Source organism: Saccostrea echinata, unplaced genomic scaffold (genome assembly GCF_033153115.1).
Source record: "Saccostrea echinata isolate AGI-Se365-2 ecotype Australia unplaced genomic scaffold, CSIRO_AGI_Sech_v1 ptg000054l, whole genome shotgun sequence".
NCBI lineage: Eukaryota > Metazoa > Mollusca > Bivalvia > Ostreida > Ostreidae > Saccostrea > Saccostrea echinata.
The window spans coordinates 27,553,349-27,571,575 of record NW_026889803.1 but is presented as its reverse complement, the minus strand read 5'-3'; the positions used below and the strand labels follow the sequence as shown (position 1 = coordinate 27,571,575).

The 18,227-nt window shown below is 33.3% G+C and overlaps 1 protein-coding gene and 1 long non-coding RNA gene across 2 annotated transcripts; both read left to right on the top strand.

Moving 5' to 3' along the window:
- The first annotated feature begins 13,531 nt into the window (after positions 1–13,531).
- Positions 13,532–15,043, top strand: LOC133171477 (uncharacterized). The gene is made up of 2 exons (XR_009718809.1): positions 13,532–13,896; positions 14,190–15,043. It is a non-coding gene; the product is annotated as an uncharacterized LOC133171477 (long non-coding RNA).
- A 122-nt stretch (positions 15,044–15,165) lies between these two features.
- On the top strand, positions 15,166–16,551 carry LOC133204752 (ras-like protein family member 11B). The gene is made up of 4 exons (XM_061340493.1): positions 15,166–15,676; positions 15,870–15,955; positions 16,064–16,247; positions 16,358–16,551. Exons 1-4 carry the CDS (start codon positions 15,166–15,168, stop codon positions 16,549–16,551), a joined length of 975 nt encoding a protein of 324 aa, XP_061196477.1.
- The last annotated feature ends 1,676 nt before the right edge of the window (positions 16,552–18,227 follow it).

Genomic DNA, 18,227 nt, shown 5'->3' with positions numbered 1-18,227 from the left:
CTTTAAAACTCTCCTCCTCCTACAGTTTTGGTCTGATTTCAATATAACTTGGCACACAAGTAGACTACACAAAGGTACATAATTTAGTGCTTGGTTTTTTATTTCAATGAAAGGTGTTGCCTTGGTTACTAAAAATAGAAATTTCTGTGAAATTCCTTTAAAACGCCACTCTTCCTACAGTTTTGGTCTGATTTCAATATAAGTTGGCACACAAGTAGACTTCACTAGCATACATAATTTAGTGCATCGGTTTTTGATTTCGATGAACAGTGTTGCCATGGTAACTAAAAATAGAAATTTCTGTGAAATTCCTTTAAAACGCTACTCCTCCTACAGTTTTGGTCTGATTTCAATATAACTTGGCACACAAGTGGACTTCAATTTGATAAATAATTTAGTGCATCGTGTTTTTTTTTTTTAGATTTCGATGAATAATTTAGAGCATTAGTTGTTGCATGTTGCAAAGTTTCAAATCCAAGTGCTACTTTCTTATATGAACAGACTAGTAGAGGCACAGTCTCATCAGAGACTTCTGGTTTATCGACTTAGGTCAGTCGCGGCCGAGATTCGAACTCATGACCTCCCGATCACGGAGCGAGCGTTCTACCGACTGATCTACCGTGAACGGTTATAATAAGTAGTAGACAAAATGCTTTTACATTTTTAAACATCGATTGTTTTTGAAATTATAGTACTCGAACATTGCATATTAACTCCTAATTGTGGAATTAGACTTAGTTAAACAAATTCAAAGCTTATAAACGCTGGAGGGTGACAATGCAGATGTCCTAAGTTATAAAATATGAAAGAATAAAATTAAATTTTGTTGTATAGTAGCCTTTCCCCTGGAAAACTGGCATGTAACACTGAAAAAATCCCAATGGCATATATCGTGCCTTAATTTAGTTTCTTTTTATTCATTGTATTTTAATTTATTAAACTTTCTGCTTTGTTTTTACAAATTTTTATGGAAATTTAACTCCTGTGCTTTACGAAGAGCGGAAAACCCTGAAATTTTGAGAAAAAAAGTGTCAAATTAAAGTGGACATGAAAGATTAAGTCCTCTAAGATAAGAAATAATAATCAATAAATGGCAAATAATTATTCTAAATGACGTCAGGGAAGCAGGGGAGCTATTAACCAATTGGTTTCTGAAGATCGCAAACAACTAAATGGCAATCCTCTATTTGTGTAGTAATGTGTTTTGTTTCATTATTTGCATTAACAAATATGTTTTGCTGGAAAAATAGAACAAATGAAACTTAACCAAATTCCCTCCCCTTCCTTTTAGATAATATGTTTTTTTTTAATTATAGCATATGCTTCAAATTTGAGAAGAATAAACACTATGGTAGAAAAACATTAGCCGAGGGGGAAGTTTCGAGATGCCCGGAACACCCCATCAAACCCCTTCAGAATTTTTATTTCTAAAGAGATGGCATTTGTAATGTATGCTTTTCTTTTTTTCACGTCATGACTAAATTTTTCATGTTCAAGTTCTTTTCAAATTTTTGGAGTTGAAACTAGCGACAGTATGGGTCGAGATGAACCTTTTTTTTCGTCTCTGCAGAACGAGCGACAAAATGCACCTTACATACCGTCAACGACAATATGCATTGTGAGCGCATTTTGTGGGCAAAAGTACCGTTTTCAGAATGTGTTACTGGGGTAAGGGGGTGTGGCGGTATAGTTTGTCATTATGTACATATGTCGGCAACAATATGCACCTATCCTTACTGCACATATTGTCGTCTATCGGCACATATTGTCATCCGCTGCAAAATTATACAATTGTAGCCGGCGACAATGTGTGGCTCCACTCAATGCACATATTGTATCCTCACCTTCAGGGCGATGAAGACGATGATATCAAAAAATCATATCTACAGTATTTGTGAGATGGCATGTTCACGAAAAGAAAAATCAAATGCTTCTCTGTATATACAATTGTCATTTTAAACTCAAAAGAAACTCCATGAAATTTTATATTTCATATACATCTAACCGAAACTCTCTCTCTCTCTCTCTCTGAGACCCCCACTCTCTCTACGTGACCCCAGTAAATTATTCTTTGCAATAATTAGAAATGGCGATGAAGTGTGCGAATGTTCTCAATCCAAAGCGTCTTAGACGACAATGTGAATCGATGTATAAGGATGTATAAGGTATATGGAACTCGTTAATTTACTTACCTTGTCAATGGTCATTTGCAAAATTATTTTGTTGAAAAACATTCTGATTGTACACACAAGTACTCTGAAGTTGATATTAAAAAAGATGCTTGGGTTTCTTACTGACAATATCTATGTGGTTTTCGGAGACCAGGTCTTCTAACAATCTGTTGGAATTCCCATAGCTACAAATTGTGCCCCGTTGTTAGCAGAGCTATTTTGTATTCATATTAAGCAGAATTCATTCAAAATCTTATACATGAGAAAAAGAAATCTCTTGCTGTGGCCTTCAACTTGACATTTAAATATATCGACGGCACAACTATTGTTAATTGATAATAATTATCAATTAACAATAGTTATTTCCATTCATATGTCGACATGATAAATCCCAGTGAGCTTGAAATAAAAGATACCACAGAGTCTGACACAACTGTTTTATATTTGGATATTTTACTAGAAAAAGACGTTAATGGTAATCTAACAACAAAGCTTTATGATAAACGTGATGACTTTAACTTTTCAATTGTCAACTTCCCTGACGTTTGCAGAATATACCCTTATCAATTGCATACGGGGTGTACATCTCTCGGTCGATTCGATACCCAAGAACATGCTCTACGTGTGAACAATTTCTAAAACGAGGTAAGTTATTGATAAACAAGTTGATGAAACAAGAATATCAACCGTCTCGTTTAAATCATAATTTCGTAAGTTCTATGGTCAATACAATGACCTTGTCAGCAAATACAATCTATCACTAAGACATATGCTAACAGACGTTTTTCATACTAATTGTTAGGTCATTATCTACACATAGAATTGTCGACGGATTTTTCCGTTATTTACCGACCATGACAAGGAGCACACGGCGGGTGTGATCGGTCGGTAGGGGATGCTCATTCCTCCATGGCACATGATCCCATCTCTGATGTTTTTGGAGGTCCGTGTTTGCTCTGCTCCCGATTTGTATTGTTTTAATGGACTCTGAGTTTGAATATTGTTCGTTATCTTCATATTTCATGAGGTACATGGGGAAAAGGCTCGTCTCGGCACATATTGTCGCCGGCGTCAATGTATGGATGGACGACAGTTTGTACACTGAGGATCGATTCAAATTATCGCCGGCGACAGTATGTATAGAACGACAAAATGTGCCGTCACAAGGAGAAAGAACTCGTAATTGTGCCCCCTTCGGAGAAGGGAGGGTATATTGCTTTGCTGCTGTCTGTCATTTTCTTCACAGAGGTTGAACATACTGAAATGAAATTTGGTATACAGTTTTATCATAATATCTAGGTCAAGTTCTGTTTTGGGTACGATCGAGCAATTTTTGACGAGTTATGCCCCTTGGATTTGGATTTTTTTTTGGGGGGGGGTGGATAAGACAGTGTTTCACAAACATCTCTTGTTTAAATATACCATTTTATTGCAGCTGCTTCGTTGGAGTTTAAACGAGTGTCAATTTTACTCGGACAACTTAGTCGAATAGGGATTTTAGTCGAACGATAGTCGTGTCCTCGTTTAAATTTAATTCAATTTTTTCATGTCATTTTCACTCTTTGCATTTTTACAGATTCCTTGTACAATATTAATCTACACATTCATAATTATACAACGGTAAAACGCGAACTATTGTGATATATAAAGTGTTTCATATAATATGCCTGTCTATTTGATTTACACATCAACAACATTTACAAAACTAAACAAATGAGTAGCCCTAACTGGGGGGCGATACTGGGCAGTGAGGGTGGGCACACATTGTGTTTACACGTACACAATATTTACACATACATTGCATTTTTTTTGCCGACGACAATATGTGCTGTTAATTGAACAATATATGCAGTGACGGTATATTTGTTGGTTGTTGCTCTTGGCCTGCAGATTTATTAGTTGTTGCTGCAATTTGATTTGTGTTAAAGTTCATCGTACAAATCACTACGTACGTATACTGCAATAAACATTTTATGAAATGCAGTTGAAAAACAGGCACTTTGATATGGGAAATAGAAATATTGCACTCTGTGAGAAACAATGCATCTTGTTTATAATCATTTACCATATAAGACAAGAACTGTCTACTTCATGAAGTTGTAAACAATATTTACATGTATTTACTTGGAATACATTTTAACAGAAATTTTTATAATAATGTTGGATAGCAAATGCATGGGTTTTACTATTTAAAATGTCAGTGGCATTTACACAAGCACGATATCAGCCAGGTCTATGTATCAATTTTAACCATTATGATACATATATAATGCTGACTTTACACATATTGATATATTTGTATCATTTTAAACATTAGCGGAAGAGTTTACATATACCAAATACAATTTCAGTAATTGATATCTATAAATGTAATATTGTGTGTAATCGTGGACTTTTTATCAGTATTATTAATCAATAGTGGTTATATGATAGTTCATTTATAGACCATGTACATCCAAATTTGATATAGGAATACTTTGATTTAAATAAAAGTATTTTCTCTATTTAAAAAAAAATGGCTATAAAATGTAAAATACCAATAGTCCTAAATATTGAACTATATTAAACCTATTGTTTTACTTTGGAATTACTGATTTTTGCAGGGATGGGGGTAATTTTCGTTGTTTTATAGTAATGAAGAAACCCACGAATTCATGACCCTCAAGAAATGTTAAAATGGAGCTATACTATTCCAATTAAATATTTTCAACCACGAATTTCCTCAAACCGCGAAAAAAATGACTCTACGAAAATACGTGATTAACATTTCTATAAAGTGGCACTTTATACATTTCAAGTTGAAAAAAAAAAATTAAGTTCTCCCCCTAATGTATAAAATATTCTAGGTGCTACAGATCTTCTAAATATTTTTTTTCAATTTTGTTTACATTTGAACTTTCATTTTGTACAAATATATGCATTGACCTTTTACATTTGATATGCATAACTAAAGGCACAAGGCTTTTGATTCATAATATACTTTATGTCCTAATCACATAAAAATTTAGTATTCCTTAGTGACAGATGTTTTGAAAATCTTTGCATGATATAATTTAAACGTTCTACCGTTCCTATATCTATCAGATGGTTTTATCTCTATAACAGTTGCAGATGAATAACCGGGGCTTTTTCTTATTTGAATTAATTTTTAAAAAAAAAAAAACAACTCTTCACTCACATGTTTATCGGGTTTGACCTGTTTCTCTTAAAAATGCTTGACAAAAAAATAATGAAAGAGGTATTGTATAAAGATGCTAAACCAGAGTTGGAAATAATTATCACTTTGCGTATGTATTCGGTTGTTGTTGGTTTATTACATTGTAGCATTGTTTTTTGCAGTTTGTTTTTATTTCAAAAACAGGCACTAGAATAGGGAAAATAAAACTATGCGATTCTGTAATAAACAACACATCTTGTTTATAATTATTTACCATATAAGGCAAGAACTGTCTACAGGTAGTAAACAATATTTACTTACTGATATTACAATTTATTTAACAGTTATTTAATTAATATGTTCGATAACAACAAATGTATGCATAATTTAAAATCTCAACAACACCAACGTATACTTGATATGAGCCAGTTCTACATCCTGTACATCACTGCAGTACGTAACCGCTAATGCAAAATTCAAAAGAATTGACTTAAAGGCGAAACAATTTTCCGGAAAAAATGTCACATTTTAATATCAGTGCTCATTAGTTATTTCTACCATATACGTATATACATGTATATGTCTGATCCCCCACCCCCCAACAATTTGCATTTGCAAACTTTAATCATATTAAGATATGCTCACCTGCACAAGACCATCCAGGTGAATATAGCTAATTTTTTTCTACATTGGACAAAAAATAGATCGAGAACTTGCAAATTGATACGATAATTTATGAAAAGGATGAGTCATAAACCACCAAGTTATATTCACCTGCACCTGACCTTAAAGGTAAACATAACTTTTTTTTCTGCACGGAACCAAACTTCTAAATTATATTATTGTTCTGTTGTTATTTCACCTGCACCCGATCTTTCACTTGCTAGGACTTCAAACACTGTTAACAATCAAGAAAGATGGCAAGATTTTATCACTGAATAAGAATGAAACAATTATTGATGGTTATTTTTTAGTCCATACGATGATTTAGCAACCCTCGGAGAACAATATTCATCCCTTTATTCGGGCTCGGTGAATAATCTCCTCGAGTTGCAACATGTAAATCATCGCATTAATCTAAAAAAAAAAAAAACAGCAATAATTATGAGGTAGTCTTCTGATTCATAAAAGATTTGTTTTTGCCACAGAATATAATGGATAACTGATTAAAATTAGTTAAAACGCAAAAACACCCATCTGAACACTCTTTTTTTCGCTGAATTGTCCTTAAAATATTCCATCTTCATAACCATAGGAAAAATGAAGTGTCAAATATTTTGAAATTTATGCACGACTTTGTAGAAAGTTCCTCTGAATTTCCATTAAATGGTTTTATGTTTTATATTTATAGCAGCTGTATTAATTTATCATATTACTGTAACATATACTCTGCATTGGGCAGAAATGGATGAATTAATATAATTAATTATTTAATTTCATTTGTATTCTAGCCTCTGATTGGTTAATGTCCAAAAAGGAACACAAATCTGTATAACCTGGTTTGGTATGGGGACACACACCCCTGACAACCAGCTGAATCATCCGTGTCCATACAATCCTCAGTCTCATTTCCAGTCCTCGGGATTCATGGAAAATTCCAGATTTAATAAATGTACCTTTAACTTCAAACAATAATTCGATCTTACCACATGTAAACAAACAACAAGGCTGCTAGGCCTATGTATCAGTTTTTACCTCCCCTCGCTTCCCATCACTTCCGTTACTATTATTGAGCAACAAATTTGAACTAATAAAAAGCAACGAAATTTTACACCCATAGTTATTTAATGATTTTAAAATTAAATTATAAGGAATGACTAATTCTTGGCCAAATTATTCGAGTATAACCTGGTTTGGGTCAGTTTACGCTGTTTTATAATCCGCTTCGCGGATTATAAAGCGTAAACTGACCCAAACCAGGTTATACTCGAATAATTTGGCCAAAAATTAGAGTCATTCCTAAAATAATATACATGTACTATCCTTCAGCACTGACTCTTGCTGTCCATTGCAGTTAAATTTGATTTACACATGTAGTTCAACACATTCATTAGGTATAGATTGAATATGCATATGTATCTTAGATTAATTATACCTACATATGTCTTCATATGAAACAGCACCAATGTACTAACTGAAAGAATTACTCTTCAATGTATATATACTTTATCTATAATTATGTATGTTATATGTATAATACCCATTTGGGCCCTGATTTTGTAATGAATATTATTCTATTCTTTCCACTATTCTATATTTTTACGAGGATATCCGGTACTATTTTGGACAACGTGTTTTTATCGAAAAATAATGTGCTTAAATGCAAATTTCCGACTATTTTTAAAGCTCTCTGAAAAAGAAGAGTTCTGTGTTAAAATATAGGAAACTGCATTAAATATTATAGCTACAACATGTTTTTTTTCTTTATTTAAATACTTATACATGTAGTTTCTGGATAGAAAAAAATTCCATATTTTATATTTTTAGATGGATCTGTTGGGTAATTTTTTGATCACCCAGTCTCTAAAAGAAGTTTTTGAAATAGTCTCTTTTTAACAGAATATTATATAATTTGATTTTCTTAATTCCTTGATATTTCCAAAACTCAAACTCAGTCTTTTTTCACGTTACTTACTCCCTTGTAAATAAAACGCAATTATAAGCTATTTACATATTTACTATTTAATTCATTCAAAAACAGTCGTAGTTAAGTGATAAAATCCCCCACGTCAGTAAAATTCTTCACTAATTAAAAAGCGGGATACTGTGATATCATAAAGGTGTCAATTCTTGAATAGCTAATCGTATGGACAAATAGATCGAAAAGATTATGACGTTAAAGGACTTATCGCATGATTTTTCAAAAATCGTAATTTTATGAAAAATATTATCTACAACCTTGTTTATTAAAATACTGAATACAATAAACTTTGTTGAAAGCATATTTTAAGAGATATTGGGAGTTGAAATTCAAATACGGCAATATGCATATTTCAGTCGGATTTCGGCGAAATACTGCTCTGACGTCATAGGCGACAATTCAGTGATAGAGAGATGAGAATATACACACTATTTACGGAGTTATCAACGACAAATGCAGCTTAATTACGAAAAATGCTGAAAAAATTAATTTCTAACGTGCTTTTCAATTACTATAGAAACATTAACTAGTTCTGAGGTATAAGGTTTTTGAGATATTTTCTTTTTTTATTCCAAACATTTAGAATCTGTAGCTCTGATTACGGCAATGTTTCGTGATCGGGAAATTATTTTTCAAGATCGCCATCCTTTAAAATACATATGAAGACTTACATAAATTAATATTATGTTAAAAACGAAGAACAACAAATTATATAATGTTAAATTTGTGAATCAAATACGTAAATTAATGTGATAAGATGACAAATCAAATCGTATTCTGATGGCGAGTTTCTTCGTCTTCGCCGCGTCTCCCTCGCTATCGTCGCTGCTATTTTTACAATGTTAACAGATTTTTCAGATTTTTTCTTGCTGACAATTGTAACATATAAGGTTGGATATTCAACTTCTTATCGATAAAATAAGTGATTTGCTCGTCCAAAACGAAGAAAATTCAGGTTGTATCGCGTATATTTTCGTAAGATTAACGTGAAGAGCTGATCAGCCATTGTCGCCTTTGACGTCACAGGGTCACGTGATCGCTATCTAATTAACTTAGATTTTTAAATCAGGGGTTTTCATTTGAGTCAATAATTGATTAATTACCGCGGTTTATCCGCAGTAAAAACACAAAATTTATAAACTGTAGTCACAATGAACGTTTTACACTTTTAATTTCAAATAATTTAGAAACATGCGATAAGTCCTCTTCAGCTCTTGGATGGAGGAAACTATGACATTTACGGTTTTCTTTGGGGTGTGGACGTTGAACCTTGCATGTGTGAAACTCCAGCAGAGTGAAATAACCTCGAAAATTCACTGACAAAAAGCAAGGAAAGCAAAGACGAAGTTAATGACGACCAGGGTATGCCAGAGCATTCACAGGTCTGGACGATTTCCATATAAGGAGGGCCAAGAACGATAACTGAAAGTTGCTATAAATATATATACTTCACATACACGTACATATTTTTGACCAATCAATTTTAGCTTAGCCGTCTGATTATCATCAGTATCTTGAAGCTTTATATGTATGGCTTGTCAACCATTGCAATACTAGATCTTTTCCATTTTCACCTCACCTTATCCGAAGGCTCAAGTGAGCTTTCTGATCACATTTTGTCTGTAGTCCGTCTGTCTGTCCGTCCGTCCGTCCGTCTGTAAACTATTCACATTTTCAACTTCTTCTCAAGAACCACTGGGCCAATTTCAACCAAACTTGCCACAAAGTATCCTTGGGTGAAGGGGATTCAAGTTTCTTCAAATGAAGGGCCACGCCCTCTTTCAAGGGGAGATAATAAAGAATTAGTGAAAAATTAATAGCATCTTTCAAAAATCTTTTCTTCTCAAGAACCACAAAGCCAGGGAAGATGAAACTCATGTGGAAGCATCCTCAGGTAGTGTAGATTCAAATTTCTTCAAATCATGACCCCCGGGGGTAGGGCGGGGCCACAATGGAGGATCAAAGTTTAACAAGTTTAACATAGAAATATATAGGAAAAACCTTTAAAAATCTTCTTCTTAAGAACAGCAAAGCCATGATGAGTCATGTTTATATGGAAGCATCCTCAGATAGTGTAGATTCAAGTTTGTTCAAATCATGACCCCCGGGGGTAGGGTGGGGCCACAATGGAGGATCAAAGTTTTACATAGAAATATATAGAAAAAATCTTTAAAAATCTTCTCAAGAACAACAAAACCCTAATTGGTCATATTTATATGGAAGCATCCTCAGGTAGTGTAGATTCAAGTTTGTTCAAATCATGACCCCCGGGGGTAGGGCGGGGCCACAATGGAGGATCAAAGTTTTACATAGAAATATATAGGAAAAATCTTTAAAAATTCTCTTCTCAGGAACAGCAAAGCCCTGATTGATCATATTTATATGGAAGTATCCTCAGGTAGTGTAGATTTAAGTTTGTTCAAATCATGACCCCCTGGGGTAGGGCGGGGCCACAATGGAGGATCAATGTCTGAAATAGAAATATATAGAAAGGTATCTTCTGATGAAGAACTGCGAAGCCATGATTAGTCATTTTAATATGGAAGCATCCTCAGGTAGTGTAGATTCAAGTTTGTTAAAATGATGACCCCCGGGGATAGGGATGGGCCACAATGGGGGATCAAAAATTTTACATAGGAACATATTGGAAAATATCTTCTTCTCAAGAAATGAAAATCATGTTTAGTCATTTTGATATGGAAGCATCCTTAAGTAGTGTAAATTCAATTTTTGTTCAAATGATAACCCCCAGGGGTAGGGTGGGGTCCATTGGGGATCGAAAGTTTTACATAGGAACACATAGAAAAAATATTTCTTCTCAAGAACAGAAAAGCTATGTTTAGTCATATTGACATGGAAGCATCCTCGGGTAGTGTAGATTCAAGTTTGTTCAAATGATGACCTCTGGGATAGGGAGGAGCCACAATGCGGGATCAAATTTTTACAAAGGAATGTATGGGAAAAAAAAATTTAAAATCTTCTGAAGTACAACAAAGCCATTTGTTATATTGACATGAAAGCATCACCAGGTAGTTTAAAATTCACCCCCCCCCCCCCCCCCCGTAATCTTTTCAATACTGAACTGATTTGTGTCTAGCCAATGTGCTCAGGTGAGCGATGTGGCCCATGGGCCTCTTGTTATTGTACTATTTTCCAATTTCATTATATAATTTCCATTTCTATAATTTTTATTTGTATTCTATAATTTTCCATTTATATTCCATAAATATCCGTTCGAATTGTATTTTTCATTTGTTTTGTATACTTTTGATATATTCTATAATTTTCCATTTATTTTCCATAAATTTCTATTTGAATTAGTAAAATTTTTCACTTGTACTTGTACAGTTTTTCATTTGTATTGTATAATTTTGATTTATATTCTATACTTTTCTTTTTATATTCCATTATTGTCCATTTGAATTGTATAGTTTTCATTTGTATTATATAAATTTCCATTTGTATTCCATTATTTTTTATTTCTATTCTATAATTTTCCAATTGTATGTTAAAATTTTCCATTTGTATTATATAATTTTCAATTTGTATCATTTTTTCCAATTGTATTATATAATTTTCCAGATAGAAATATACAATACAAATGGAAAAATCGTACAATATATTTTAAGTAATTTTTAATTATGAATAATATTATAAATTTTCAAAAATGTTGTCTAATAGAATAGAAATACACGGTGCATTCCATGTTAATTTCCATAGTCCCTGCCAACTGACTTCAGAAACATTGACACCCCGGGAGATTGACATGCATATTAGGCACTTGACCTTTTATATTTGGCGAAATTTACATTTAGTTGTTAATATCGAGAAATTATCACACCTTACTTTAGTTATCAATGGAAAGGTAAAACAGTCGGATATGTAAATATTAACAGGAGCATTAAGTATTTAAAATAAATGATATTCAAATAAACTAATCAATTATTTATTCCAAAAGCGAATATCACGTACTGCTATAGATATTTCACTTCTGAATTGCGCGGCACTCCATTACGAATGTAGTACTGTGCGACCTTTTTGTGCAACAATGTGAAAAAAATCCTCGTTCATCCAAGCACCTCACAATACATCATACTAACTGTCAGTTATCATTATCACCAAGGATGACTGCACTTAAGGACATGCGAAAATTGCGAAAAAATAAACTTTCAAAACAAGCATTTTTCTTTTAATTGCAGGAATGGTCAACATGTAATCTAAAACTTTACGTAATTACATTAAATAAAAGTATGTATTTACGAAGTACGAAGCTATTTTCAAAGGTGGGGTCATCACAATATCGTGAATCTCCGTACGATAATGAGGACGCCCACTTATTCACTGACTTTGTACATAGTCAGCGCATGTTTGTCTATTGTTCTCCGTTTAACAGTAGTTGTATATTTGCATTAATAATATTGTGTCAAAAGGAGATTAATAGACAAACATGCGCTCATGGTTTAAAAGAGAAAAAACTGCTTCTTCTTACATTCGCTCTCACTGTTGTAACCAAGGGCTACGGCATGCATGTTGAATATTATAATTCACCACGTGATGTCCTACCTTAGGTAACTCTGTGAATACTGAATTCCGTCACGTGACCTGTACGATAGCATGTTTTGTGCTAACTAGGACACTCTTCTCGAACACGTTGAATTGTCAGGCATCGATTCAAAATATTCTTTACTTACATGTACGTGCTCATATTGTTAATTTCGTTTTGGAAAATTTGTAAATACTTTAGTAGTGTACTTGTGCCATACAGGATAAAGAGAGAGATGGGAAAGAGTGATCACGTATTTTAACACATGTCATTGTTATTTATCTAGTCTAATTTTAGAGCCATTCTTAAAATGTTAGCTCCACCTCTCATGCATACCTAATGTTTAATCAAGGGCAGGTAAGTGTAAAATCTCTATATTTGACAAAGAGTAGGGACAAAAATCAGAGAATTATTCTATTGTATCACAGTCTAAAATCATTTTTTACATTTAAATTTGGTGCCAAATTGATAGAATTCCATAGTGAATATACAAAAGTGAAAGAAGGTTAAGATATAAAAGCAGCAGAAGCGGCGGAAAAAGACCCAAAACCCAGTCTTAAGTGCAGTTATCCTTTGTTTGCTATCGGGTTTAATATACGCAATAATTCATTTTGTAAATACAACATGTGCTTCATCGTCTAGTACTTACTTGTTTCTTTTCTTTATTATATACACATAAAGATAAAAGGAGATATTAAAAAGTTGTGTTAATTGTTAAAAAAAAAAATCGTCAAAGCCCCTCATGTATATTCTCCTATGTTTCCAAGTTTTTTTTTATAACCCCATAAGCAACACAAAATCTTGAAATTGTTTAATCCTATTTATCAATTAAACTTTACACGAACTTCATTAAAGACCAAAAGGTTATTGGCAACACATGTAAAGGCAGAGAAAGGGTTGGTTGTGTCACATACTACCATTTCCACAATCAAATGCTAACAAGACCAAGAGAAGGAGGATGGTTCAGGGGAGGTGAGAAGAGAGGTTGAATATGCCGGAAGAATATGCTGGCGGCAGAGCTCAATAAGCTGGGGCTTTTATGGGTTGGAAGGCAATTCTGTCGGGTTTAGGAGTTTTCTAAATCAGTGTTGGATGGTGTCATCATTGTGGAGAATTGCTGTGCAACAACTAGCAGATGCAGCAAAAGAATCGTTGTGCTGGGTATGGCACAGACGATAGGAGCTGATCTGAATGTCTGGAACCAACGAGAAGTAGTTTGGCCACTGCTGTCGACCCAACAACTGGAGGATGTCAGGGTTTAGGGTCGAAACATGCGGGGAAGGTGGGCGACCATCTGAAGACTAAGTTACCAGGCAGAGATTGTGGCGGACTAAATCAGGCATGGACAGGATGCCCGGACATCATAGCAGATCAATCTTTATCTGTAAGCTTACTTTTACTTCAATTCTTTGAAATCGTACGGTAAAAAAGATTTAAAAAGAAGCATATGTTTTAAATCCATTAATACTATTAAATTAAATCATTGATATAAAGTGATGGTTGACCTTTATGGCAAAACAGTTGCACTCTTTGGCACGTTTATGATAAGACGAAGCAAAATAAACTACATTTGACCCTGCCCATTTTCTCCAAATTAAAATTATCGCTTTTTTTTCTCAATTTCTCAATTTGTCACTATGAAAATATGTTCAGCAGAAAGTTTGTGTTGTCTTTCAGTCAAGGCTTCATGTGTTTGGAATCTGTGTGTCGCTGTAAAAGGATGTCTTATGTACCAACATGACCTACATATTACCTTGGCCTTTGAACTCAAAGATTGCTTGTAGATTTGATAGAAAGCATGTCCAAGAAAGAACTGGTTTTCTTTCTTTCTGGCAGTGCTTTATAAAATATTTGGCATACAGAGGTATTTGCTACATCATAAATCAACAATGTGTTTCGACCTCCAAATAATGCAAATTGATAATGAATTTGAACAAGTACGTCTGTCAGAAAAAGAATGTTTTCAGTCTAGAATTATGATATTTTGCTTGTGACTGTTTCATCATTGGATGATGTGTGATTATACACATATGTCCCTGAGACCTTTGATTCCTTGAGTTTAAGTGTTTCTTCTTTTTTTTTACCAGAATAATTGTACATGTAAAAGTTTTTTTTGTCTGTTATCCATATGATCATTATGATGTTTGGTATGTAAGTGATACAATACAAAATGTGTAAAGTGGCATCATGATCTCTGTATGACTACATTTATTGAATTAGAAGGGTGTGAAGTATTTTTAGTGTACTAAATCAAGCTTTTTATTTATGTCAGCGACTTTAATCTTTATGTTACACATCTGTTGCACACCCTTTGTTTTAAAGCTAGCTACACAACATATATTGATACATGCTTTATTCACGGTTCATTTGTTTTGGTAAAAATGCCAAAAGTTACGCCATAATAATATTTTCTGCTTGTGTGTGTTTCTTGTTTGAAATTTTGAAAACAAACACAAGAAAAACAAATTATATCCAATTGCCATGCATTGTATATTTACACCAGTGAATAAACTAATGTGATGGTAATTGTTTACTATCGTCTTTTAAATATCTCATCAAATATATAATCACCTTAATTGTTTTTCTGACGTGCCTACGTTATCAGCTTACCTATAAAAGATAGAAGTTACAGTCAAGATGGTATTGCATCAACATGCCGATCACAAAGAATCACAGACGCATTTCTTCCTTACGGAAAGGTGTGTTATGTTCAGCTATAGACAATTTAACGCTAGAAGATGGAGACAATTTGAAGTCTTGTAGTTTTGTGCATCAACAAAAATGCAACGGGGATGAGAGCAAATCGCGATCAATATCTATGCACAATTCCAAAATACCTGAAGCTGGAGATATTAGGCCCAATCTTAAAAATCGGAGATTCAGCTGTTCAGATGCATTAAATGCCCACAATAAAAGAAGTTTTACCCATAACAGATCGAGAGGTCTTCTTCTCAAAAGCAGCATAGCAGTTCGAAGACAGAAAAGACCTAGTAAAAGTAAGGAAACAACAACCTTGCCCAAAGAAGACAAATTCTTGAAATGGAGGGATACTTCTTACGAGGAGAGAAAAGAAAGAACAAAACTTATTGAAGTTTATGGGAAGAAGAATGTTGGAAAGACGACATTTTTGCATTTATTTAAATCGCTAAAAGAATTTGTTCAAGGTAATTTTGCAGACTTTAATCAGTAATTTACTTTCAAAATTCGGTATATTTTTTTTTTTTATTTAAGATTTTTATCACAGATCTTTCTTTTTAACGAACTTGTTCAAAATATTTTTTACAAACTATTATGAGTCATTTACTTTCACTATTCGGCATTTATATATTTGAAATTTTAACACATACATATTTTTAGGGCAGCAAAGCAGCAGTGTTTTGTGTGAAAATACTAACTCCGACATGTGCTTAACAATCGAAAATAAGGAGATATGTCCAGAAACGGTGAGAGTCCTTGTGGTTATATACCATGTATTACCTGATTTTGCAAACATTTTCTTTAGTTACAGAAATAAATGAGAGTTTTGATAATAAGTTTTATTTTTCATTTAGATTTCACAGGACATAGATGACGCGGACGCATGTGTTGTCATGTTTTCTGTGTCCGACAAAGCATCGTTCCAGTTTGCCAAACTTTGTGTGCAAAATATTCGTCGAAGTCATCGAGAAGATGTGCCTATATTTCTTGTAGCAAACAAATCTGACTTAATTCGATACCGGAAGGTGTCTACGAATGGTAAGTTTAACACATTGGAATAATTTTTAAAGTTTGTTTCCTGATTATCATTTTTTAACCTTCTTTCAGTGTTAAGTTCATTTGTATCCCTTCATTTTTTGTTCTTTCAGATGCCATTAAAGTTGCCGACATTCACAAGTGCCTGTTCTTTGAAACATCGTTAACTATGAATCACAACACAGAAGAACTATGTAAAGAAGTCCTTGTGCAAATTGAAGAAACTTCAGTTCGAACAAATATGAAATGTTTCCAGCGAGTGATCGACATTTTTCAATCCAGAATGAAACGTGTCTTTCGCAGATAGCAATTGTTCTTGTCAACACAACCAATAAACTTGCATTTATTTTTACACCTGTTTATATGTCTTTGCAAAAACTCTTTCATGATTTCAAAGAATTTCTATGAAATCAAGGGAAAGGGCTTTCAGTTGAGAACAAATTATTAATAAATATAATAATATATTGATATCATTAATAATAATTATACGAATATTTCATATTTTTGCTGTAATTCAGATGATGATTTGTCTTCAAGTGTAACCAGTTTCCCAATCAACGATTTTCGAACCATATTATTAAATATCTTAAATTGTTTGATGACAGGTTTAGATAATGTGTATGTGAAGTCATATGTTTTATAATCGAGAAACTTACCACAATGCAAACTCAAGAAATGTTATATTAAGATTGATCATATCATCCAAACAGGTACAAAGTGACCATGCAAACTTAATGTATCTTTAAGCCAACGCCAAGAACAAACAAATCAGCAGATTTAAAAAAATAATGAATATTTTCTTCGAATATTATAGACAATCACAGTAAAGACAATGGGAGGGGTATTTTTTTTTTCAAAAGACAATTGGAAATTTCTTGGCATCGATTACGGTCAAAGTTTAGAGCATTAAAAGTCGCTTGGTACTATTTTTAGCAAAGGGGCTGTGGAGAGTTCAATCGTAACTACTCGAGCATAACTGTGAACGATAAATAACCTTATGAACAGAGAGGATAAAACCTTCTTAAATTGTTAAAGAGTTATTACATACAATACAGGTTGTTGGCGGACTTTACATGGTAAATTTGTTAGAACTGTTTAGAAAAGGCTAAATATTTAGACACAGTGTGTTGTGTAAAATTTTAACAATATCGAACGTGTCAAGAACGAAAAATTGGACGTTACAAGGACAGTGGAAATCTGTGATATTTTAGAACAAAGCACAGGTATTTGTTGGTAAAACGAAAAACATATATTTAGAAGAAGGCCAATGAGAAGTGGTGAATAACATACAACTTCATTCAAGCATTTATGTGTGGCATATGCAAACGTTCTCATAAAATCATTATTACAGTGTGATGAATATTTTACTAGTATATAAAAGGAGTCTTCTGTACATAATTAAAAGAACAAGCAACCAAATCTAAATAATTTCCTAATTTCAACTCGGAAATTTCTTTACAAAAAAACAAAACAAAACAAAAAAAAACACCTCTTTTCCCAACATTTCTTAACAGGGGTCCACGTTTTCTAAGGGGGGGGGGGGTTAAGTCATTTTTAGCCGTACTGGTCAGAGACCTGAAGAGATTATGCGATAGTTAGGTGTCCGTCCGTCTAGCTGTCTGACTGTCTGTCCGTCTGTAAACAATTTTTCAAAACGCTACTTCTCCGACAGTTTTAGTCTGATTTCAATATAACTTGGCACAAAAGTAGACTATACTAGGATACATAATTCTGTGTATCGGTTTTTGAATTCAATGAACAGTGTTACCATGGTTACTAAAAATAGAAGTTTCGGTGAAAAACTTTCAAAACCCTACTCTTCCTACAGTTTTGATCTGATTTCATTATAACTTGGCACACAAGTAGACTATACTAAGATACATAATTCTGTTTATTGGTTTTTGATTTCAATGAACGGTGTTGCCATGGTTACTAAAAATAGAAATTTCTGTGAAATACATTCAAAACGCTACTCCGCCTACA